Source organism: Artemia franciscana, chromosome 13 (assembly GCF_032884065.1).
Source record: "Artemia franciscana chromosome 13, ASM3288406v1, whole genome shotgun sequence".
Lineage (NCBI taxonomy): Eukaryota > Metazoa > Arthropoda > Branchiopoda > Anostraca > Artemiidae > Artemia > Artemia franciscana.
The window spans coordinates 8,749,357-8,777,014 of record NC_088875.1 but is presented as its reverse complement, the minus strand read 5'-3'; the positions used below and the strand labels follow the sequence as shown (position 1 = coordinate 8,777,014).

Genomic DNA, 27,658 nt, shown 5'->3' with positions numbered 1-27,658 from the left:
ACTAATAAAAAAAACTAAAAAAGCTAAAAAGTAAAAAAACTAAAAAATAAAAAAACTAAAAAAAGGAAACAAAAAGAAAAATAAAGGAGAAAAACAAAACTAAAAAAATTAAATAAAAAAAAACTAAAAAGAAAAAAGAAAAAAAAACTAAAAAAACTAAAAAAATGTAAAAACCAAAAAAAAACTAAAAAGAAAAAAAGGGGAAAAATGCAAAAATTTATTTCATCATTTACCATTTCAAAAACGAATGTATATACAGACTGGGACACCGGAATACAAATGACGACCGGGACACAGGGAATATAAATGACGACCGGGATACAGGGACACAACTACAACGGGGACGCCGGGGGGCACAGGGGGATATATAAATGACGATGGGGACACAGAGAATGTTCGATTAGCAATCACCATCAACAAAGCTCAAGGGCAATCATTAGAATCATGAGGTATAACTAAAAAAAACTAAAAAAAAGGCAGAAAACTAAAACCTAAAAAAAAAGACCAATTCAAAAACGAATGTATATACAGACTGGGACACCGGGACACGAATGACGACCGGGACACCGGGACACAAGGAATATCAATGACGCCCGGGACCCTCAAAGAGAATTCACAGACTGGGACACCGGGACATAAATGACGACCGGAACACATGGAATATAAATGACGACCGGGACACCGGGGGGCACACGGGGATATATAAATGACGACGGCGACACAGGGAATCGTCGATTAGCAATCACCATCAACAAAGCTCAAGGGCAATCATTAGAATCATGAGGTATAGATCTGAATACGGATTGTTTTCCCATGGACCATTATATGTTGCATGTTCAAGAGTCGGTAAACCTGACAATCTATTTATATGCACAGACAATGGGACAGCAAAGAATGTTGTATATTCGCAAGTTTTACGTAGTTAAAAACATATATATATATATATATATATATCTATCTATATTCACAGGTGGGACATAGGGACACAACTACAATGGCGCGTAACTAATATGGCGCGTAACGACTTACGCGCGCGGGGGGGCTTAGGGGGGGCGCAAAACGCCCCCTCCAACTAGGTGTTGGGGTGGCGCAAAGCGCCACCCCAACAGCTAGTATATATATATATATATATAAACTAGCTTTTTCTTTTTTTTTTCCTTTTTTCTTTTTAGTTTTTTTGTAATTTTTACCTTTTTTAGTTTTTTATTTTTATTTTTTTTGTTTTCTTTTTCTCCTTTATTTTTCAGTTTTTTTCCCTTTTTTAGTTTTTTTTCTTTTTAGTTTTTTTTGCTGTTTTTACCCTTTTTTTAGTTTTTTTTTCTTTTTTAGTTTTTTTCTTCTTTTGTATTAATGCTAAAGCCAAGTTTCGAGCCTGGAACCTCTCGGACCTAGAACCTTGAACATAACGCTTTACCTGAAACTCATCGATGCTACGATGCCCTACAATATCCTATCATTTTTTGGGATGGAGCCGACGGCTATCACTTTAATATTAAATTGATGAATCCAGCCACTAACAAAGAAATGAATAAGAAATGCAGTGCAATGCAATGCAGAAAATTATATTTTAAAATGCCGTGAATTGTTTCACCAATTCGTCGTTGATATGTATGCTAAAATTGAATCAGAACGTTTGCTATATATCCGCCTGAATCAGACCAAGCTCCGCTCTGAACAATACATTCATTTGCGAGATGCAGTTATAAATGACGGTAATACCACAAACGTTGGAAGATTAACAATTTTACCTTCGTCATATGCTGTCAGTCCCCGTCATATGCATGAATATGCTCAAGATGCTATTGCGTATGTTCGTCTCTATGGTCGTCCAGATTTATTTATTACATTTACATGTAATCAATCTTGGGACGAGATACTGCAGCTTTTACTTCAAGGACAATCGGCGGTTCATAGACATGACATTACGGCCCGTGTCTTCCGGCAAAAGTTGAAATCACTGATAAACTACATAGTAAAACTTGAAGTGTTTGGGTCAGTGCGATGCTGGATGTACTCAGTAGAATGGCAAAAACGAGGTTTGCCACACGCACATATACTAATCTGGCTACATAAAAAAATTACTTCGAACGAAATTGATGATGTGATTTCCGCTGAAATACCTGATGAAAATGTCGATAAGGGGTTACATGATATTATTGTAAAAAATATGATACATGGACCTTGCGGTGCACTGAACGAAAATTCACCATGCATGGCCAAAGGAAGGTGCACAAAGCAATATCCTCGACTTTTAGTATCCAACACAATTACTCGCAATGATGGTTACCCACAATATAGAAGTAGATCTACTGAAGATGGCGGTAAAACAGCAATAATAAAGAAGCGTAACGGTACCACCATCGAAGTAGATAACCAGTGGGTTGTTCCATACTCCCCTTATTATCAAAAACATTTAATGCACACATAAACGTTGAATACTGTAACTCCGTAAAGGCAATCAAATACATATGTAAATACTTCAACAAAAGCAGTGACATGGCAGTTTTTGGCTTGCAGTCCGAAATCAGTGATATCGACGAAATCGTACAATATCAGGCTGGAAGATACATAAGCAGTAATGAAGCTGTTTGGCGAATTCTTTCATTTCCAATACATGAACGTAGTCCAGCTGTTGTTCGCTTAGCGGTACATTTACAGTATGGTCAACGTGTTTATTTTGTAACTGCTTTCTTTTCGCTATGCAAAAATGATTCTTTTGCAAAAAAACTGCTGTTTACTGAAGTGCCTTCGTATTAAACATGGAATACTATAAATAAAGTATTTGGACGTCGAAAACAGGGTTGGTCAGTCGACGGCCAATACTCCATCGAAAACAGTTAGAGACGTCAGATATGACTTTTGATTTTACATCAGAAATTTATAACTACACTTTTGTTATTATAGAAGATTTGCGCGTATGTATGGCAAACAAACCTCCTCAGGATTTGGGAATGCCTTCACCTAATCGTACCGCTGCTGTTTCGACATGTGTAGAATTGGATCGTGAACAAAGTTACGGTACGAGTGATCTATTGTCATATGTACAAAATAACATTTCCAAGTTAACGTCAGAACAAAAAGACATTTATGATACGATGATGCATTGTATAGAAGATTATTATAGAATACTAGCTTTTGGGGTGGCGCTTCGCGGCACCCAAACACCTAGTTGGTGGGGCGCTTCGCAACCCCCCCAAGCCCCCCTAAGCCCCCCCGCGCGCGTAAGTCGTGACGCGCCATATTAGTTACGCGCCATTGTAGTTGTGTCCCTGTGTCCCACCTGTGAATATAGATAGATTTATATATGTGTTTCAAACTACGTAAAAATTGCGAATATACAACATTTTTGGCTTTCCCACTACTGGGAGCTTCCGTTTCCAATTGCCAGCAATTGATCTGAAAATGTTTGACCAGAGTCATCGTTTTGCAATCGGACACGCATATTTGTAGTTAATTTTAATATTTTTACGTGTGCCCATAAATTAGAATTTTTCAGGCAAGCATTCATTTCGTCTGCAGGAGTTAAACTACGTAAAAATTGCGAATATACAACATTCTTGGCTTTCCCATTGTCTGTGCATATACAAAGCCGTATGTACTAATAATGACGTCATATGCAAACGCTCTTTTTACAAACAAACAAACATGCATACTTAACCGCTTCATTTGGTTCCGAAACTGTGTCGATTGACTTGTAAAGGACTGCCTGGTCTCGAATCTTGGTCAAAACAATATTGTTGATTTCTTGGACGTCTATATTTTTGGGTGCGAGAATCGCTCTTTCACTTAGCCATTTATTATTTTTATAATTTTTTAGAATATTCGGAAATACTTTTTCAATCAATTCATTTTTGGACAACACTAAATTACAGAAATCAGCAGGTAGTTGTATACGTCCTGAAATTGAGTATCGTATCATAAATGTCTTTTTGTTCCGACGTTAACTTGGAAATGTTATTTTGTACATGCGACTATAGATCACTCGTACTGTAACTTTGTTCACGATCCAATTCTACACATGTCGAAACAGCAGCGATACGGTTAGATGAAGGCATTCCCAAATCCTGAAGAGGTTTGTTTGCCATACGTACGCACAAATCTTCTATAATAACTAAAGTGGAGTTATAAATTTCTGATGTAAAATCAAAAGTCATATCTGACGTCTCTAACTGTTTTCGATGGAGTATATCTACGGACATTTTTGACTTATATTTTCCCCATAACTCTGTAGGAGCTGATGGAGAGCAAGTTGTTAAAATGATGCCAAACAATGCACAAATTTCACTTGGGGTTGACGTTTCGCACGCGTCATTGATGCAGTTATCCCAGTGTTGGTCATTCTCCAATAAATTCAGAGCTTGGCATGCACTACGGTAAGTGCCATGTATAGTACCGTTTACAGTTCTCAAATACTCAAAGGATGTCGGACCGGGTACATTCACCAAAAACAGGCGTAGAAAGAAGCATTCATGTTGATTGGGGTGACCGGTGTAGAGTCTTCCTATCGTGGTATCTTTGAAGATGGTAGGTTGGCCGTCGACTGACTTACCCTGTTTTCGACGTTCAAATACTTTATTTTTAGTATTCCACGTGTAATACGAAGGCACTTCAGTATACAGCAGTTTTTTTGCAAAAGAATCATTTTTGCAAAGCGAAAAAAAAGCTGTTAATTTTGTATCTGGTGGATTCAGGGCTCTTTGTTGCACATTGGTTTCCGAGAAATAAACACGTTGACCATTCTGTAAATGTACCGCTTAGTGAACAACAGCTGGACTACGTTCATGTATCGGAAATGAAAGAATTCGCCAAACAGCTTCATTACTGCTTATGTATCTTCCAGCCTGATATTGTACGATTTCGTCGAAATCTTTGATTTTGGGCTGCAAGCCAAAAACTGCCATGTTACTGCCTTTGTTGACGTATTTACATATGTATTTGATTGCCTTTACGGAGTTACAGTATTCAACGTTTATGTGTGCATTAAATGTTTTTGATAATAAGGGGGAATATGGAACAACCCACTGGTTATCTACTTCGATGGTGGTACCGTTGCCATTGTAGGTTCTTCAGTCATTTTACAATTAGAAATTTCTCTTTCAACGGTCTTCTTACAATTAAAAATTTGTCTTTGAACGATATTCTTAAATACCTGTGTCCTGGTCGTCATTTATATTCCCTGTGTCCCGGTCGTCATTTGTGTCCCGGTATCCCAGTCTGTAATTTCTCTTTGAGTGTCCCGGTCGTTATTTATATTCCCTCTGTCCCGGTCGTCATTTATGTCCCGGTCTGTAATTTCTCTTTGAGTGTTTTTCTTTTTAGTATTTTTTAGTTTTTTACATTTTTTCTTTTTTCAGTTTTCTTTTTCTTCTTTATTTTTCAGCTTCACTATGAAATACATATCGCCGAACCTTTGTTTTTTTAACTAAAATCTGGTAGGCATTGATGACCTTATCCAAGTCAAAATCCCAAACCCAATCATCATCGCTATCATTTTCAGTTTTGATATGTTTTGACTCTCGCTGTCCAGGTGGATCTTCATCTAACTGCGCGGTTTTGCGTTCTTTAGCCTCAAGCCTGTTTCCTTGCTGTTCTTTTGGTTCCTCGGCACGCTTTCTTTTCTGACTTTCTCTATCAGCAGCAAGTTTTTTGGCATAGACTCTTTGAGCATCTTCATCGGCTTTTGCCATGGTAAGTTCATCAGTCATTGTAAACTTAAACATTAATAGATTTCTACGTGAACATATGTCTTAAATATCTTGAATGACGTCACCGTCATAGCAAAAATGACGACAACTAATTTCATGACGTCAGCCGACACAGAAACATGACGTCACCTGATCCACAGACAGACAGACAGACAACTTATTTTTATATATATAGAAGATTTGCGCGTATGTATGGCAAACAAACCTCTTCAGGATTTGGGAATGCCTTCACCTAATCGTACCGCTGCTGTTTCGACATGTGTAGAATTGGATCGTGAACAAACTTACAGTACGAGTGATCTATTGTAGTATGTACAAAATAACATTTCCAAGTTAACGTCGGAACAAAAAGACATTTATGATACGATAATGCATTGTGTCGATAATAAAGTTGGAGAAATTTTCTTTTTGGATGCGCCAGGAGGTACTGGTAAAACATTTGTGATAAAACTGATTCTGGCATCAATTCGATAAAAAAAATGATATAGCGTTGGCAGTTGCGTCGTCTGGAATAGCCGCAACGTTGCTGCCTGGTGGAAGAACTGCTCATTCCGCTTTGAAATTGAATCTGAATTTGCATTCTACAGAAACTCCCACGTGCAATATTTCCAAATCATCTGGGATGGGTAAACTATTACAGCAATGCAAACTTATTATTTGGAACGAGTGCACAATGGCACACAAAAAATCGCTTGAGACTCTGGATCAATGTTTGAAAGATTTGCGAGGAAATTCGAAACCCTTTGGCAGCACATTAATATTGCTTGCGGGAGATTTCAAACATTACCTATAATACCTATATCAACCCCTGCAAACGAAATGAATGCTTGCCTGAAAAATTCTAATTTATGGGCACACGTAAAAACATTAAAATTAACTACAAATACGCGTGTCCAATTGCGAAACGATGACTCTGGTCAAACTATATACTAGCTGTTGGGGTGGCACTTCGCGCCACCCCAACACCTAGTTGATGGGGCGCTTTGCGCCCCCCTAAGCCCCCCCGTGCGCGTAAGTCGTTACGCGCCATATTAGTTACGCACCATTGTAGTTGTGTCCCTGTGTCCCACCTGTGAATATAGATAGATTTATATATGTGTTTCAAACTACGTAAAAATTGCGAATATACAACATTCTTGGCTTTCCCATTGTCTGTGCATATACAAAGCCTTATATACTAATAATGACGTCATATGCAAACGCTCTTTTTACAAACAAACAAACATGCATACACACAACTCGTTTTTATATAGATAGATAGATAGATAGATAGATACAATACAAATTAACTGCATAAAACTTGCGAATATACAACATTCTTCGCTGTCCAATTGTCGCTGCATATAAATAGATTGTCAGGTTTACCGACCCTCGAACATGCAACGTACAATTGTCCATGGGAAAAACAATCAGTATTAAGATCTATACCACATTTTTCTAATGATTGACCATGAGCTTTGCTAATGGTGATTGCAAATGCTAATCGAATTGGGAATTGCAATCTTTTAAATTGAAAAGGCAGATCCGTTGGAATCATGAGAATGCGAGGAATAAGAACAGCCTCACCCTCAAAAGGCCCTGTCAAGATTGTGGCCTCTATTAGGTTTTCCATTGTTTTTTTTTACGGCAAGTCGCGTGCCATTGCAAAGCTTTGGTGGGTTGATATTTCTTAAAAGTATTATTGGTACGCCTATTTTTAGTTGTAGCACGTGTGGTGGAAACCCTGAAAGATCCACGGAATTTAAAAATTCAGATGGATAATTAACCGCTTCATTTGGTTCCAAAACTGTGTCGACTGACTTGTAAAGGACTGCCTGGTCTCGAATCTTGGTCAAAACAATATTTTTGATTTCGTGGACGTCTATATTTTTGGGTGCGAGAATCGCTCTTTCACTTAGCCATTTATTATTTTTATAATTTTTTAGAATATTCGGAAATACTTTTTCAATCAATTCATTTTTGGACGTCACTAAATTACAGAAATCAGCAGGTAGTTGTATACGTCCTGAAATTGAGTCTACTGGGAGCTTTCCGTTTCCAATTGCCAGCAATTGATCTGAAAATGTTTGACCAGAGTCATCGTTTTGCAATCGGACACGCATATTTGTAGTTAATTTTAATGTTTTTACGTGTGCCCATAAATTGAAATTTTTCAGGCAAGCATTCATTTCGTCTGCAGGAGTTGATCTAGGTATTATAGGTAATGTTTGCCTGAAATCTCCCGCAAGCAATATTAATGTGCTGCCAAAGGGTTTCGACTTCCCTCGCAAATCTTTCAAGCATTGATCCAGAGCCTCGAGCGATTTTTTGTGTGCCATTGTGCACTCATCCCAAATAATAAGTTTGCATTGCTGCAACATTTTACCCATCCCAGATGATTTGGAAATATTGCACGTGGGAGTTTCTGTAGAATGCAAATTCAGAGGCAATTTCAAAGCGGAATGAGCAAATCTTCCACCAGGCAGCAATGTTGCGGCTATTCCGGACGACGCAATTGCCAACGCTATATCATTTTTTGATCGAATTGATACCAGAATCAGTTTTATCACAAACGTTTTACCAGTACCTCCTGGCGCATCCAAAAAGAAAATTAATCCAACGTTGTTATCGACACAATGCATTATCGTATCATAAATGTCTTTTTGTTCCGACGTTAACTTGGAAATGTTATTTTGTACATACGACAATAGATCACTCGTACTGTAACTTTGTTCACGATCCAATAGTAATAATGCTGATTTTAAATATTAAGTTTCATCACGTTTAGTCTTATCTATCAAAAGTTACGAGTTTCAGCGTATCAGAGATCCCTACTGTACAAGTTTCATCTACAAAAATGTGGAATTTTGTATTTTTTGCCAGAAGACAGATCACGGATGCGTGTTTATTTAGTATTATTATTTTTCCAGGGGTGATAGTACCGACCCAGTGGTCCTAAAATTTTGCGAGAGGGCTCATTCAAACGAAAATGAAAAGTTCTAGTGCCCTTTTTAAGTGACCAAAAAAATTGGAGGGCAACTAGGCCCCCTCCCATGCTCATTTTCTCAAGGTTGTCAGATCAAAATTCTGAGATAGCAATTTTATTCAACATAGTCAAAAAATCTTATAAATATGTCTTTGGGGACGACTTACTCCCCCACCGTCCCCGTGGGAGCGGCTGCAAGTTACAAACTTTGACCACTGTTTGCACATAGTAATTGTTATTGGGAATTGTACAGATATTTTCAGGAGGATTTTTTGGTTGGGAGGAGGGGTTGAGAAGAGGTGTTTATATGGGGGAGACTTTCCATGGATGAATTTGTCATGGGGGAAGAAAATTTCGATTAAGGGGGCGCAGGATTTTCTAGCATTATTAAAAAAAACAATGAAAAAATAAATATGAAAAAGTTTTTTCAACTGAAAGTAAGGAGCAGCAATAAAACTTATAACGAACAGAAAATATTACGCATTTAAGGGGCTCATCTTCTCCTAATATCTCACTCTTTACGCTAAACTGTTTTTAGTAATTTCAACTATTTATTCTACGGCCTTTGTGATTCAGGGGTCATTATTAAAGAATTGGGACATACATCAAGCTTTAGTTTAAAGAGCGAAGTATTGACAAAAGAGCAAACCCTATCACATACTTAATAAAAATATACAAATATAGAAGTTTGCTACGTAAGGTAATTCGTAAGTTACGTATATCTTTTACTAATGAAAACGTTCGTAAAAAACTAAACGTTCTAGTTGCCTTTTTTAACAGCCAAAAAATTGGTGAGCAGCTGGGCCTCCTACCCCACTCCTTTTTTCTCAAAATCGTTCGATCAAAGCTATGAGAAAGCCATTTAGCCCCAAAAAAATATATCAAAACATGGATTAACTCGAAAACGTTCAGAAATTAAATAAAAAAAACAAGTTTTTTTAACTGAAAGTAAGGAGCTTTAACTCTTAACGCTTTTACTTAAAATGAACAGAAATTACCCCGTATATGAAAGGGGCTGTTCCCTCCTCAACGCCCTGTTCTTTACGCTAAAGTTTTTCCTGTTTTATAAAGTAGAGTTGAGAGAAAGAGTCAAACTTATTTATAAATTTAATTAAGCTCAGGTACGATTGACAAAATTTTGTCAAAGAAGTTCCTTGTTTTTAGTTTAACTTCGCTATAAAGTTTTATTTCTGTTCTTTTTGGGTTTCATTTATTTATTGAGAATGATTTATTGTAGTTCTAATCTTGAACGAATAGTTGGCTGCAGTTCTGGAAAACTTAAATTACTTGGAAAAATTCGTTTTGTCGAACATTTTTTTAATTAGCAAAAAAACGAAAGTTTTCATTTTTTCGTCATTAAAGGAGTTGTTATAGAAACTTTGGAGACTATTATTCAACTAAAAATTTAAATCATAAGACTTTATTATATTGAAACCTATTTATGATTACCAGTATCCCTCTTGCGGCCCTTTTAACAAAACCTTCCAAAAATAAATTCGACTATAATTAGACGTGCTGTTTAAAATAGTCGAAACGTTTTGAACTTTTACCTTAATAATCCCAGTTTATTTCAGCCACACCTAAGACCTAACACCCGTTCCTGGTCCTAAAGGCAATGCTTCATGTAAGTAATTAAATTAAAAAAAAACAAGTTTTTTGAAATGAAAGTAAGGAGCGACATCAAAACTTAAACCGAACAGAAATTACTCTGTATATGAAAAGGGCCTTTCCTCCTCGACACCCCGCTCTTTACGCTAAAGTTTTTTATTGTTTTAAAAATTAGAGTTGCGAGAAAGAATCAAACTTTAGCGCAAGGAGCGGGGTGTCGAGGGGGAAAAGCCTCTTTCATATACAGAGTAATTTTTGTTCGTTTTAAGTTTTAATGTCGCTCCTTACTTTCATTTGAAAAGACTTGTTTTTTATTTAATTTATGAAAGTTTTTGAATTAATGCATGTTTGATTTTGGCTCTCCGTGCATAAATTATTAAAATGAAATTTGCATATTAATTCTTTTGTTGGCTAAATGGCTTTTTCTTAGTTTTGATCAGATGATTTCGAGAAATAAGGGATGGGGAAGGAGGCCTAGTTGCCCTCCAATTTTTTGGTTACATAAAAGGCAACTAGATCTTTTAATTTTTAACGAACGTTCTTATTAGTAAAAAATATACGTAACTTAAGAATTAACTTACGTAACAAATTTTTATATTCTTATATTTTTGATTATATATATGAGGGGGTTGATCCCCTCGTTAGTACCTCACTCTTCACACTAAATCTTGTTTTGTCCCAATTCTTTAAGAATGACCCCTGAATCAGAAAGGCCGTAGAATAAATAGTTGAAATTACTTTAAAATTTTTTAGCATAAAGAGCGAAGTATTTATTTCCTCCTAAATACCTCGCTCTTTATGCTAAAGTATTTTTAGAACCCCTCAAATGCGTAATAATCTCTGTTTGTTTTAAGTTTTAATGCTTCTCCTTACTTTCAATTGAAAAAACTTTTCCATGTTTATATTTTCATTGTTTTTTTATTTTTTTTAATAGTAATGCTAGAAAATCCTGCGCCCTTTTCATTGAATTTCTCTTTCCCCATGAAATATTCCTCCAAGGAAAGATCCTCCCATATAGCCCCCTCCCCTGAACCCCACACCCAAACCAAAAAAATCCTCCTGATAACGTCGGTACACTTTCCAGTAACCATTACTGTATGTAAACATTGGTCAACGTTTGTAAATTACAGCCCCTTCCCCAGGGACTGTGGGGGGTAAGTCATCCTCAAAGACATAGTTAATATGGTTTTCGACTATGCGAAACAAAATGGCTATCTCAAATTTTGATCCGTTGACTTTGGGAAAAATTGAGCGTGGGAGGGGCCTTAAGTGCCCTCCAATTTTTTGGTCACTTAAAGAGGGCACTAGAACTTTTTTTTCCGTTAGAATGAGCCCTCTTGCAACACTCTAGGACCACTTGGTCGATACGATGACCCCTGGGAAAAAAAAACAAACAAACAAATAAACACGCACCCGTGATTTGTCTTCTGGCAAAAAATATGAAATTCCACATTTTTGTAGATTAGACCTAGAAATTTTTCTATAGGGTTCTCCTGATACGCTGAATGTGATGGTGTGATTTTTGTTAAGATCCTATGACTTTTACGGGGTGTTACCCACTATTTTCCAAAATAAGGCAAATTTTCTCAGGCTTGTAACTTTTGATGACAAAGATTAAATTTGATGAAACTTATATATGTAAAATCAGCATAAAAATCCGATTCTTTTGATGTATCTTTTAGCATCGAAATTAGGTTTATTTGAGTTTCGTTAACTATTGAGCCGGGTCGCTCCTTACTACAGTTCGTTACCACGAACTGTTTGATCTATAAATCGTATTTAATAATCTTTGCCTCGCGAGTTTTAGGGGGCTTGTCATCATGGAGATATAGTTATCAGATTTTTGGACTACCTTGAACACTTTTTTTTTTAATTTCAATTATTACTTAGAGGGAAAAATGGAGGGTCTAATGGCAACAAATAGGAATGGTTGCTCTATCCTCCCAGTTAATATTTTTTTTTAATCATCTTTTATAGTATTTTTAAACTAGTTTACTTAAAAGAAGGTTTTTCATATAAAAATGTTTTTTTATTAGAAATAATTTTGTTCTTTTCATTTGGTACTGTCAGTTTATTAGCTAAGAAAACAAAAATTGAAAAAACTCTGTTCTCTTCTGTAAAAATCTGACTTTAGTAGGTTCAATAATTTTTTTTTAACAATTATGAATAATGTCCGACTCTTTAAATGCATGGATACATTTAACACATCATGATTTAGTTTTATGCATCCATTTTCCTGGAAAAATGAAACTTAATACCTATTCTGTTGCTAAAATATTTTTATCTATGTTATATCCACCACCTAAAAGTGCCTACTTCATTTTAATTTAATTCAATAGTACGAGTGGAAGTAGTAATTGTAGTAAATTTGAAAGTTTCACTTATTTCTCTCTTTCATTCTGGAAAAGTGAAACGTCTCAATTAAGCCAGCATATACAGTACTACATGTAATTAATCTGGAAATTGCATAATTTAGAATCTTTGACTCATGAGTTTTAGGGGGCTTGGCAACATTTAGATATAGTGATCAGATTTTTGGACTACCTTGAACACATTTTTCCTTTTAATTTCAATCATTAATGATCAGAAATATTGGAGGGTAAAAAAGTATCAAAGAGGCATGATTGCTCTATCCGCCAAGTTGCTCTTCCTTATAAATCTTGTTTTATATTATTATTTAAGCTAATATAAGTAAAAGAAGTTTTTTTACGAATAGAACGGTTTTTTGTACTACGCTTTTAAAGTATACATGTACGCCTTTTTTAAAATTTGGATATATGTAATACATCTTGATTTAGTTTTATACCTCCATTTTCATGGAAAAATAAAACTTAATACCTATTCTGTTGCTAATACATTGTATCTATATCATTTTGACTACCTAAAAACACCTACTCCGTTTCGATTTTATACCTTATCTCTGTCCCAAAATACTCAACCTTGTATGTCTCGCAACCTGATATATTTTGATAACCTTGATGAGATACAGCTGATGCGCTCTTTTGATAGTCTCCTTATACAAATAGTTTTTCAGTTTTGTTCAGGACCCCCTCAAGACCTCCATAGTATCTTCCATAGTATGCTTTGAAAGTTTCAACTTAATAAACCAAGCTGGTTCTTGCCTTTTCTTGAATGCTAATACGCGAAAACAATTTCCAATAGAATTTATCAATCAATAATGTGTTAGTATATTCAGAAATTAGTTTGCCCTCTTCGTCAATTTTTACTTTTAGATTGTATTACCTTTGAGCACTAACCTCTCTGGAAATGTTACTCTCATCCTACTCTTATCTAATGTTACTCTTATGTTACTCATATCCACCATTCTACTGGTTGAAATTCTTGGAAACTCCGAAGAAATTATTTTCTCACCATTAATAGAATGCACACATTTATTTCCAATAATGCCTTCAATGCTGCTTATTTCTTTGTTCAGATACTCATCTTGACAGCATTCAATGATATGATGGCCTTATTGTCTACACAAACTTTCTTCATGTATTCATTTCAATGTTTTGAATTCTTATCATAAAATAATTGGTCATGTTCTCTCTTGACATGACACTGTTTCCCTTCTTTTAATTCGTATCCAGTAATGTGTCCATTATTCAATTTTGGGTCATACACGACTTGTATTGTGATTTCATCCACAAACTCAATAGGTGTCTCAATATTGCCATTATTAGGTTCGATGACTGTCGCTCTCTATTTACGACCATTAGTACTATTAATGTTCGCTGGTACTTTTCTTTTCACCAATTCATCTTCATATCCATTACAACTATTAATTGCGATTCTCTTTTTAGTTTATTTACGATTCCGTTGTCATTTACTACGTTACTATTATACGAGCTAAAGCTCTGAAACATACTTAAAATATACTTTTTGATATTGGTACAGAAGTCTTTGTTTTACTCTATGTGAAATGATAATGCCAGAAAGATGACGATGTGATTTAACAATCGGTAACGTGTTACAACGAGCAATAATAAGAATTTTGCCTTTATCATCAACTATTAGTCTTATATTTCTTTTACCTTTGACATCTATTATCTCTGGAAATGTAACACTCTCGTATCCACTATAATAATATATGAATCGTTTCAGTACTCCGAAGAAATTTAGTTTTATACCTTAATGAAAGTGTACACATGCATTTCCAATAAGGACTCCATTACTACTTGTTTTCTAGCTAAATTGGTTGATGAGTGCAACTAATTCTTCGATTTCTTGGGACAATTCATTTCTCGGACACACTCCTTCTTGGGACAATTCATATTCACCGTTCTTCTGGTCTTTACAAACGAACTTACTCTCCACTAAGAACATATACTTTTCACTCCAGGTACCCGTTTTAGGCGTTTGCCAATTGATTCTTTATAAAGTTGAGGATTCGATGAGTAATTTTTACTGATCTGATTTATTATCTCGATGAAGCTATACTGAGGGTTAAAAACACATAATTCTTAGTCATTCTTTAAAAAATATATTTTAACCTCTTGTTTTCTATATAAGAGCTGATGGGTGCTAGATGAACTTCCCTACAGTTGCTACCTGCTGGTTGGAGACCCGTCCTAACTGATTGGCACCCGAATTCAGCAAGATGGTGAGGAAAAGGGTAAATTGGGCTTTTTAAAGAAAATGATTATTTTTTCTTTGATTAATGTTTTAGCATAATGAATTTAACTTTTTGTAGTGTACTAATTTTTCATTTAGTTTCTTTAATAACATTATATTAGGCTTTTTACTTTTTTTGTATTTATATAATAAATTCCTAATTTTATTATTTTATGTATAAATGTTTTTTTATCAATAAATATGTTTAACTTTTTTCCTAAGACCCTAGGATAGGTATATCATCACCCCTTAGCTCATATTACTCTGACTATAAAATGAGATTATGAAGAATCATTTGTTTCTAAACCATGACATAATTTCATCGAAAAGCTAGGCCAAAATTAATATGAAAAAGTAAATTTACTCATTACATCCCAGCTTCTCAAAGAATCTTCGGGGGAGTGCCTAAGACGGACACCTGAAGTAAAAATAATATATTTTTCGCTGAGTGTGAGTTAGTTTGTAAACACACAGTGAACATGAATTGTCTCAAGGAAGAGTCTAAACATGATAAGAGTTATCGTAGTATTGAATGCACTCAAAGATGAATATTTGAACTAAGAAATAAGAAGTAATGGAGATCTTTTTGGAAATAAATATCTGTATTGTCATGAAGGTAAGAAATATTTTTTTTAGAGTGTTGAAACGATTCAACCGCTGCTACGGTAGAGGTGGAAGAGTAACACTTCCCCATATGATAGTATTCAAATATAATGCAAATATAACACTAAATGCTGATAACGAAGAACATCCTCTTACTAATGCTGACTGGAACACGTTTCCGATAAGTTCATCATATTACCATCTTCTAGGGAGTAGAATTCGGAACAAGTCAAAACCAAATCAGTCATACTGCTGAACCAATGTTATAAAACACATTTTATCAACTTATCGGACTGCAATCTATGCAACAGTAATTTAATAAGAGGCAATAAAATAAACCATATCTTATTTATATACTTCAAGTGTTACCTATGTAAATATAAGGGAATGATAGATGTTCAAATAATAAGTAAGAAAATTGGCTTTGACAGATAATATTTCAAATGAATTTAAAGATAAAATGATGAAAAGAAAAGCGTATGTGAATATTAATAATGCTAATGATGGTGAACCACGAGATACAGACATTGAGTTCAATCAAACAGTTTGTGACCAAGAACTATAGTAAGGAGTGACCCGGTTCAATATTAACCAAAACTCTAAAAAACAGAATTTCGATACCAATAGTTACATCAAAAAAATTGTGTTTTAATGCTGATTTTAAATATACAAGTTTCATCAAGTTTAGTCTTACCCATCAAAAGTTATAAGCCTGAGAAAATTTGTTTTATTTTAGAAAATAGGAGGAAACACCCCTTAAAAGTCTTAGAATCTCAATAAATGACACCATCAGATTCAGCGTATCAGAGAACCCTACAGTAGAAATTCAAGCTCCTATTTAAAAAAATGTGGAATTTTGTATTTTTTGCCACCAGACAGATCACGGATGCGTGTTTATTTTTTTTTTTTTGTATGGCACTTGGTATCTACCAAGTGACATATAGTGATCGCAAATTATGTTGGTCTGACGGTCTGTCTGTCGGTCTGTCTGTCAGTATGTCTGTCTGTCCCGGTTTTACTAGTTTAGGCGCTTCCAGATAAGCTAGGACGATGAAATTTGGTAGGCGTATCAGATACCAGAACAGATTAATTTCGAAATAGTCCAAGGTACGTGACTGAGATAATCGGACTGGATCTGCTCTCTTTAGTGGAGTGGGGGGGAAGTAATTCGGAAAAATTGGAAAAAATGAGGTATTTTTAACTTACGAACAGGTGATCAGATCTTAATGAAAGTTTGACATGTATAATAATCTTGTGCTTTAGAGTTCTCATTCTAAATCTCGATCAGATCCGATAACAATACGGGGAACGGGGAAACTGGGATTCTTGGAAAACGTGAAAATTCAGGTATCTTTACCTTACAAATGGGTGATCCGATCTTAATGAAACTTGATATATAGAAGGATCTTATGTCTCAAATGGTCTATTTGCAATTTGAATTGGATCCAAGGACATAGGGTGTAGGAGGGGGGGGGGAGAGAGAGAAATCTAGGAAACCGGAAATCTTGGAAAATACTTAGAATGGAGAGATCGTGATGAAACTTGATGGGAAGAATAAGCACAAGTTCTAGATACGTGATTTACATAATTGGAATGGATCCGCTATCTTTGGGGGAGTTTGGGGGATTTCCTGTACTTTGGCGAGTTCAGTTTTTCTTGACGTGCTAAGGCGATGAAGACTAGTAGGCGTGTCAGGGACCTGCACAAATTGAATTGATAACAGTCGTTTCCCCGATTCGACCATCTGAGGGGCTGGAGGGAGAGAAAAAATTAAAAAAAATGAGATATTATAACTTACGAATGGATGATCGTATCTTAATAAAATTTGATATTTAGAAGGACCTTGTTTCTCAGAGCTCTTAGTTTGAACCCCAACCGTACGTGGTGATATTGGGAGAGTTGGAGGGGGAAACGGAAAATCTTGGAAAACGCTTAGAGTGGAGAGATCGGGATGAAACTTGGTGATAAGAATAAGCACAAGTCCTATATACGTGATTGACATAACCGGACTGAATCTGCTCTTTTTGTGGGGGTTTAGGGAGGGATGGTTAATTCGAAAAATAAGAAAAATTGGGTTATTTTTAACTTAAGAACGGCTGACCGGATCTTAATGACATTTTATATTTAGAAGAAACTCATGTCCCAGAGCTCTTATTTTAAATTCCGACCAGATCTGGTGACGTTGGGAGGAGTTGGAGGGGGAAACCGGAAAACGCTTAGAATGGAGAGATCGGGATAAAACTTGGTGGGTACAATAAGCAAATATCGTAGATACTCGATTGACGTAACCGGACTGGATCCGATCTCTTTGGGGCAATTAGGGGGGTCCAGTGCTTTGGCGAGTTCGGTGCTTCTGGACGTGCTAGGACGATGAAAATTGGTTGGCGTGTCAGGGAACTGTATAAATTGACTTGATAATGTTGTTTTCCCCGATTAAACCATCAGGGGCTGAAGGGGGAGTAAAAATTAGAAAAAACGAGGTATTTTTAGCTTACGAGTGGGGGATCGGATCTTAAAGAATTTTTATATTTAGAAGGACCTCATGTCTCAGAGATCTTATTTTAAATCCCGACCGGCATTAAGCTTCTGATTTTCCTTTTAAATCAATCTATTGATTCTTAGAATTTTTGCTAGAGCTCATACTACATGAGTTCTTGGCTCTTGGCTCTTCCGACCTCGTCACAAGTGCCATATGAGCTCTTAGCTCTTATTTTGTTTCTTTCCCAGGGGTGATCGTATCGATCCATTATTCCTAGAATGTTACGAGAGGGCTTATTCTAACAGAAATTAAAACTTCTATTGCCCTTTTAAAGTGACCAAAAAAATTAGAGGGGACCTAGACCCCCTCCAACGCTCACTTTTTTTCAAAAGTCACCGGATAAAATTCATAGTCGGGCATTTTATTCAGCATAGTCAAAAAACCTAAAAAGTATGTCTTTGGAGACGACTTACTCTCCTACAGTCCCCGTTGGAGGGGCTGCAAGTTACAAACTTTGACAGGTATTTACACATAGTAATTGGTATTGGGAAGTTCACGGACAGTTTCAAGGTGATTTTTTTGGTTGGGGGAGGAGTGGTCGAGCGGAGGGGGTTATGTGGGGGAAACTTTCCATGGAGGAATCTGTATTGGGGGAAGAGAATTTCCATGGAAGGGGAGCAGCATTTCTTAGCATTTTTTTAAAGAACAATGAAAAAATAAATATGAAAAAGTTTTTTTCAACTGAAAGTAAGAAGCAGCATTAAAACTTAAAACGAGCAGAAATTACGACGCATATGAGAGGTTCACTTCCTCCAAATACCTCGCTCTTTGTGCTAAAGTAATTTTATTAATTTCAACTATTTATTCTACGGCCTTTGTAATTCAGGGGTCATTCTTAAAGAGTGGGGACGAAATTTTAGCTTTAGTGTAAAGAGCGAGGTATTGACGAGGGGGCAAACTCCCTCATATATGTCATAAAAACATACGAATTACGAATTTTGTTACGTAAGTTAATTCGTAAGTTACGCCTAGTTTTACTAATAAAAACGTCCATAAAATTAAAAGTTCTAGTTGCCTTTTTAAGTAACCCAGAAATTGGAGGGTAGCTAGGCCTACTCCCCTGCTCCTTTTTTTCTCAAAGTCTTCCAATCAAAAGAATGAGAAAGCCATTTAGAAAAAAGATTAATATGCAAATTTTGTTTTGCTTATTCATGTGCAGTGAGCCAAAATCAAAAAATACATTAATTCAAAAACATTCAGAAATTAAATTAAAAAGAAACTATTTTTTTTCTGAAAGTAAGGAGAGATATTAAAACTTACACCGAACAGAAATTATTCCGGATATGAAAGGGGGTGTTCCCTCCTCAACGCCAAGCTCTTTACGCTAAAGTTTTGTATTGTTTTAAAAAGTTGAGTAGTGAGAAAGAGTGAAGTTTATCGTCAAGAGCAGGGAGTTGAGGAGGGGACAACCCCTTTCTTATAGGAATAATTTCTGTTCTTTTTAAGTTTAAATGTCGCTCCTTACTTGCAGAGACGAAAAAAGAGAATAAAACTAAGTTTAATGTTAAGACAGAATATAAGAAATTATTTTTGGGAACTGATTTTAATCATTCAAAATTACTACTACTACGCCTACTACAAGTACTAATAACAACTCCCCCCATCACCAATTTGACTGAGGTTGAAGTAGCTGCCCACGCTTTTCCTCCATTCCCATCCATTCTGAGCCTCCCTTTTAACAAACTCCCAGAAAGTTCTTATTACCATTAAATTATCAAAATCGTTTCCTTGGTCCTAACCACAAAAAGATCTTGGCTTTATACCAAGGTGGATGTAACTCAACTTTAAACAGCAACTGGTAGGAGACCTAAGTCACTTCAAGGAGGTTACGCATTGTTATCCAGTTTTAATTCAGAAAGTCGATGGAAGTGAAATATCTTTCAGGGATAGCAAGTGCAAAACCATAGAGACAAGAGAGCACTCAAAACGGACTATTTTTAAGATAAGATTCATATCATTGTGACTGAAATAGTGATTCTAATTGTTCTGGAGAAATTTATTGTAGATGGGGTTGTCCTTTTTGTCTATATGGAAAAGGTTCTGTAAAATCACTAAAACTATCGCTTTACAACTTCAGAATGATACCTTTTCATAAAAACTGCTTCATCATCTTGTTTTTCCAAAAGAAATGCTAAGTTTTGGCAGTTTTCAGGGTAACGGTGATTGTTTCCAAATACGATCAACATTAAACCAATAAGAAATAAGATATATTTTTTTGTATTAAAACTGTAGGTTTATTCAAATTTACTGTTTTTTCTCTTCAGTAGGATACATTTCCTGAATTTCAATAGACTGTAGGTTAAGCTGTCGTTGTTTTAAGTCAAAATTATTTATTCAGCTTGCCATAAATTGTAGTAGTATAAGCGGTAAGTGATAGTCACCTAGATTTTTTCTTATCTTCAATCATTTATTGATAAAATCTTATTTATTGTTCAATTTTCTTTTAATTTAGGCTGAGATCATACGTATCGGATGCAGATGTGAAGGTTTACCCTCAACCACGAAATGTCCTGATACATGCAGATATTACTTGTGTGGAGGCACAATATTAAACAAAAGATGGATCGTAACGGCTGCCCAATGTCTTAGGTAAGTTATTCCATGTTTTCTATTCTCCACATAAAGAATTCGTGGTTATCAAACAGTTCGTGGTAACGAACTGTAGTAAGGAGCGACCCGGCTCAATAGTAACCAAAACTCTAAATAACGGAATTTTGACACCAATAGTTACATCAAAAGAATCGCATTTTAATGCGGATTTTAAATATATAATTTTCATCAAGTTTAGTCTTACCCATCAAAAGTTACGAGCCTGAGAAAATCTGCCCTATTTTAGAAAATAGGGTGAAACACCCCCTAAAAGTCATAGAATCTTAATGAAAATCACACCATCGGATTTGGCGTATCAAAGAACCCTATTGTACAAGTTCCAAGATCCTATCTACAAAAATGTGGAATTTTGTATTTTTTGCCAGAAGACAAGTCGCGGATGCGTGTTTATTTGTTTTTTTTGTTGTTTTTTTTTTCCCACGGGTGATCGTATCGACCCAGTGGTCCTAGAATTTTACGAGAGGGCTCATTCGAACGAAAATGAAAAGTTCTAGGGCCCTTTTTAAGTGACCGAAAAAATCGGAGGGTACCTAGGCCCCCTCCCACATTCATTTTTTTCACACAGTAGTTGGATTGAAATTCTGAGATAGCCATTCTATTCAGCATTGTCGAAAAACCTTATAACTATGTCTTTGGGGACAACTTACTCTCCCACAGTCCCCATGGGAGGGGCTGCAAGTTGCAAATTTTGACCAGTGTTTGCATATATTAATGGTTATTGGGAAATGTAGAGACGTTTTCAGGGGGAGTTTTTGGTTGGGAGGGGGGTTAAGAAGAGGGTGCTATGTGGAGGAATTTGTCATGGGGGAAGAAGATTTCCATAAAGGGGGCGCAAAATTTTCTAGCATTATTTAAAAAAAAACAATGAGAAAATAAATATGAAAAAGTTTTTTTTTTCAACTGGAAGTATGGAGTAGCATTCAAACTTAAAACGAACAGAAAATATTACGCATAAAAGGGGTTCGCCTCCTTTTAATACCTCACTCTTTACGCTAAAGGATTTTTAGTAATTTCAACTATTTATTCTACAGCCTTTGTGATTCAGGGGACAAAATTTAAGCTTTAATGCAAAGATTTATTGACGAGGTATTGACGGGTGGGCGAACGTAATAAAAACATACAAACATAGAAGTTTGTTACGTAACCTAATTCGTAAGTTACGTATATCTTTTACTAATGAAAACGTTCGTAAAAACTAAAAGTTCTAGTTGCCTTTTTAAGTACCCAAAAAATCGGAGAGCAACTGGGCCTCCTTCCCCTCCTTTTTTAACAAAATCATTCGATCAAAACTATGGGAAAGCCATTTAGCCAAATAAATAAATATGCAAATTTTGCTTTAATTATTCATCTGCGGAGAGCCGAAATCAAAACATGGAGAGCCGAAATCTAAAAAACGTTCAGAAATTAAATCAAAAAACAAGTTTTTTTAACTGAAAGTAAGGAGTGACATTAAAACTTAAAACGAACAGAAATTACCCCGTATATGAAAGGGGCTGCTCCTTCTTCAACGCCCTGCTCTTTACGCTAAAGTTTTTACTGTTTTAAAAAGTAGAGTTGAGAGAAAGAGTCAAACTTTAGTGCAAAGAGCAAGGCGTTGAGGAGGGAGCAGCCCCTTTCTTAGACGGGGTAATTTCTGTTCGTTTTAAGTTTTAATGTCGCTCCTTACTTTCAGTTAAAAAAACTTGTTTTTTTTATTTAATAAGCAGTTATAAAGCCAAAATAGTTTTTAGGTATAGTGGTGCCTGGAGAAAACCCCAAACGTACCCCAAACCATGGTGCTCAGATCAAACAAACACAAAGTAGAAACAATAGGGACATTTTTTTTCAAGACAGTAGAATTCAATTCAGCGGATATTTTGGCCCATTTCCAAGGGCCGTCTTCAGCACAACACGAGAGAAAAAATTTATATATATATATATATATATATATATATATATATATATATATATATATATATATATATATATATATATATATATATATATATATATATATATATATATATATATATATATATATATATATATATATATATATATATATATATATATATATATATATATATATATAAACTTACATTACAATGTGAGGATTAAAACTAATAGTGTTTTTATTACATTAAAAAAAACTAGTTTTTTAACTGAAAGTAAGGAGCGACATTAAAACTTAAAACGAACAGAAATTACTCCGTATATGAAATGGGTTGTCCCCTCTGCAATCCCTCGCTCTTTACGCTAAAGCTTTTAATTGTTTTAAAAAGCAGAATTGTGGCAAAGAGTTAAACTTTAGCGTAAAGAGCGAGGGATTGCCGAGGGGACAACCCATTTCATATACGGAGTAATTTCTGTTCGTTTTAAGTTTTAATGTCGCTCCTTAGTTTCAGTTAAAAAACTTTTTTTTTTATGTAATTTCTGAGTGTTTTTGAATTAATGCATGTTTCATTTGGCTCTCCACACATAAATTATTAAAATGAAATTTGCATATTAATTCCTTTTTTGGCTAAATGGCTTTCTCTTAGTTTTGATCAGACGATTTTGAGAAATAAAGGGTGGGGAAGGAGGCCTAGTTGCCATGCAATTTTTCAGTTACATAAAAAGGCAACTATAAATTTTAATTTTCAATGAACGTTTTTATTAATAAAAAATATACGTAACTTAAGAATTAACTTACGTAACAAACTTTTATATTCTTTAATTTTTATTATGTATATGAGGGGGTTTGAATCCTCGTTAATACCTCGTTCTTTATGCTAAATCATAAGTTTTGTCCCAATTCTTTGAAAATGACCCCTGAATCAGAAAGGCCGTAGAATAAATAGTTGAAATTACTAAAAATACTATATCATAAAGAGCGAGGTATTTATCTCCTCCTAAGTACCTCGCTCTTTATGCTAAAGTATTTTTAGAACCCCTCATATGCTTAATAATCTCTGTTCGTTTTAAGTTTCAATGCTACTCTTTTCTTTAAATTGAAAAAACTTTTCCATGTTTATTTTTTCATTGTTTTTTTTTATAGTAATTTTAGAAAATCCTGGGCCTCTTTCATTGAATTTCTGTTCTCCCATTACATATTTCTCCAAGCAAAGATCCTCCCACATAGCCCCCTCCCCTCAACCCCACCCCCAAAACCCCAAAAAAATCCCCTGAAAACGACTGTACACTTCCCAATAACCATTATTAGATGTAAACACTGGTCGAAGTTTGTAACATGCAGCCCCTCCCCCAGGGACTATGGGGGAGTAAGTCATTCCCAAAGACATAGTTATTATGGTTTTTGACTATGTGGAACACAATGGCAATCTCAAAATTTTGATTTGTTGACTTGAGAGAAAAAATTAGCGTGGGAGGTGGCCTAGTTGCCCTCCAATTTTTTTGGTCACTTAAAAAAGGCACTAGAACTTTTCATTTCCGTTAGAATGAGCCCTCTTGCGACATTCTACTACCACTTGGTCGATACGATGACCCCTCGAAAAAAAAACAAAAAAAAAAACAAACACACACCCGTGATTTGTCTTCTGGCAAAAAATACGAAATTCCACATTTTTGTAGATAGGAGCTTGAAAATTTTGCTATAGTGTTCTCTGATACGCCGAATGTGATGGTGTGATTTTCGTGAATTTTCAAGATTCTGTGATTTTCTGTGATTTTTGTGATTTTCAAGATTCTGTGAATTTTAGGGGGTGTTTTCCCCTATTTTCTAAAATAAGGCAAATTTTTTCAGGCTCGTAACTTTTGATGACAAAGACTAAATTTGATGAAACTCATATATTTCAAATCAGCATGGAAATCTGATTCTTTTGATGTATATTCTTGCTGTTCTTGTGATTCCTCGGCACGCTTTCTTTTCTTACTTTCTCTATCAGCCGCAAGTTTTTTGGCATAAACTCTTTGAGCAGCTTCCTCGGCTGTTGCCATTGTAGGTTCTTCAGTCATTTTACAATTAAACATTTTTCCGTGAACGAATGTCTTAGATAACTTTAATAACGTCATTGTCATAACAAACATGATGACAACTAACTTCATGACGTCAGTCGACACACAAACATGACGTCACTCGACACACACACACACAACTTATTTATATATATATACTAGCTGTTGGGGTGGTGCTTCGCGCCACCCCAACACCTAGTTGGTGGGGCACTTCGCGCCCCCCCCAAGCCCCCCCGTGCGCGTAAGTCGTTACGCGCCATATTAGTTACGCGCCATTGTAGTTGTGTCCCTGTGTCCCACCTGTGAATATAGATAGATTTATATATGTGTTTCAAACTACGTAAAAATTGCGAATATACAACATTCTTGGCTTTCCCATTGTCTGTCCATATACAAAGCCGTATGTACTAATAATGACGTCATATGCAAACGCTCTTTTTACAAACAAACAAACATGCATACACACAACTCGTTTTTATATAGATAGATAGATAGATAGATACAATACAAATTAACTACGTAAAACTTGTGAATATACAACAGTCTTCGCTGTCCCATTGTCTGTGCGTATAAATAGATTGTCAGGTTTACCCACCCTCAAAGATGCAACATAAAATTTTACATTGGTAAAGCAATCTGTATTAAGATCTATACCGCATTTTTCTAGTGATTGCCCTTGAGGTTTGTTGATGGTGGTTGCAAATGCTAATCGAATTGGTAACTGCAATCTTTTAAATTGAAAAAGCAGATCCGTTGGAATCATGGGAATGCGAGGAATAAGAACAGCCTCACCCTCATAAGGCCCTGTCAAGATTGTGGCCTCTATTAGGTTTTCCATTGTTTTTTTTACGGCAAGTCGCGTGCCATTGCAAAGCTTTGGTGGGTTGATATTTCTTAAAAGTATTATTGGTACGCCTATTTTTAGTTGTAGCACGTGTGGTGGAAACCCTGAAGGATCTATGGAATTTAAAAATTCAGATGGATAATTAACCGCTTCATTTGGTTCCAAAATACAAATTAACTGCGTAAAACTTGCGAATATACAACATTCTTCGCTGTCCAATTGTCGCTGCATATAAATAGATTGTCAGGTTTACTGACCCTCGAACATGCAACGTACAATTGTCCATGGGAAAAACAATCAGTATTAAGATCTATACCACATTTTACTAATGATTGACCTTGAGCTTTGTTAATGGTGATTGCAAATGCTAATCGAATTGGGAATTGCAATCTTTTAAATTGAAAAGGCAGATCCGTTGGAATCATGGGAATGCGAGGAATAAGAACAGCCTCACCCTCAAAAGGCCCTGTCAAGATTGTGGCCTCTATTAGGTTTTCCATTGTTTTTTTTACGGCAAGTCGAGTGCCATTGCAAAGGTTTGGTGGGTTTATATTTCTTAAAAGTATTATTGGTACGCCTATTTTTAGTTGTAGCACGTGTGGTGGAAACCCTGAAAGATCTATGGAATTTAAAAATTCAGATGGATAATTAACCCCTTCATTTGGTTCCAAAACTGTGTCGACTGACTTGTAAAGGACTGCCTGGTCTCGAATCTTGGTCAAAACAATATTGTTGATTTCGGGGACGTCTATATTTTTGGGTGCGAGAATCGCTCTTTCACTTAGCCATTTATTATTTTTATAATTTTTTAGAATATTCGGAAATACTTTTTCAATCAATTCATTTTTGGACGTCACTAAATTACAGAAATCAGCAGGTAGTTGTATACGTCCTGAAATTGAGTCTACTGGGAGCTTTCCGTTTCCCATTGCCAGCAATTGATCTGAAAATGTTTGACCAGAGTCATCGTTTCGCAATCGGACACGCATATTTGTAGTTAATTTTAATGTATTTACGTGTGCCCATAAATTAGAATTTTTCAGGCAAGCATTCATTTCGTCTGCAGGAGTTGATCTAGGTATTATACGTAATGTTTGCCTGAAATCTCCCGCAAGCAATATTAATGTGCTGCCAAAGGGTTTCGACTTCCCTCGCAAATCTTTCAAGCATTGATCCAGAGCTTCGAGCGATTTTTTGTGTGCCATTGTGCACTCATCCCAAATAATAAGTTTGCATTGCTGCAATACTTTACCCATCCCAGATGATTTGGAAATATTGCACGTGGGAGTTTTTGTAGAATGCAAGTTCAGAGGCAATTTCAAAGCGGAATGAGCAGTTCTTCCACCAGGCAGCAATGTTGCGGCTATTCCGGACGACGCAATTGCCAACGCTATATCATTTTTTGATCGAATTGATGCCAGAATCAGTTTTATCACAAACGTTTTACCAGTACCTCCTGGCGCATCCAAAAAGAAAATTTCTCCAACGTTGTTATCTCCAATAAATTCAGAGCTTGGCATGCACTACGGTAAGTGTCATGTATAGTACCATTTACAGTCCTCAAATACTCAAAGGATGTCGGACCGGATACATTCACCAAAAGCAGGCGTAGAAAGAAGCATTCATGTTGATTGGGGTGAACGGTGTAGAGTCTTCCTATCGTGGTATCTTTGAAGATGGTAGGTTGACCGTCGACTGACTTACCTTGTTTTCGATGTTCAAATACTTTATTTTTAGTATTCCACGTGTAATACGAAGGCACTTCAGTATACAGCAGTTTTTTTGCAAAAGAATCATTTTTGCAAAGCGAAAAAAAAGCTGTTAATGTTGTATCCGGTGGATTCAGGACTCTTTGTTGCACGTTGGTTTCCGTGAAATAAACACGTTGACCATTCTGTAAATGTACCGCTAAGTGAACAACAGCTGGACTACGTTCATGTATCGGAAATGAAAGAATTCGCCAAACAGCTTCATTACTGCTTATGTATCTTCCAGCCTGATATTGTACGATTTCATCGAAATCTTTGATTTCGGGCTGCAAGCCAAAAACTGCCATGTCACTGCCTTTGTTGACGTATTTACATATGTATTTGATTGCCTTTACGGAGTTACAGTATTCAACGTTTATGTTTGCATTAAATGTTTTTGATAATAATGGGGAATATGGAACAACCCACTGGTTATCTACTTCGATGGTGGTACCGTTACGCTTCTTTATTATTGCTGTTTTACCG

General features: G+C 35.8%; 1 protein-coding gene across 1 annotated transcript in view; it reads left to right on the top strand.

The window, feature by feature from the left end:
• Nucleotides 1-20,687, top strand: part of LOC136034481 (tolloid-like protein 1) — a gene marked incomplete in the record, with an annotated part of 141,238 nt that extends 120,551 nt beyond the window's left edge. Inside the window, 1 exon segment of the mRNA XM_065715696.1 lies at nucleotides 20,490-20,687. Within this exon segment, the coding sequence (XP_065571768.1) occupies nucleotides 20,490-20,630 (141 nt within the window).
• Between the last annotated feature and the right edge of the window lie 6,971 nt (nucleotides 20,688-27,658).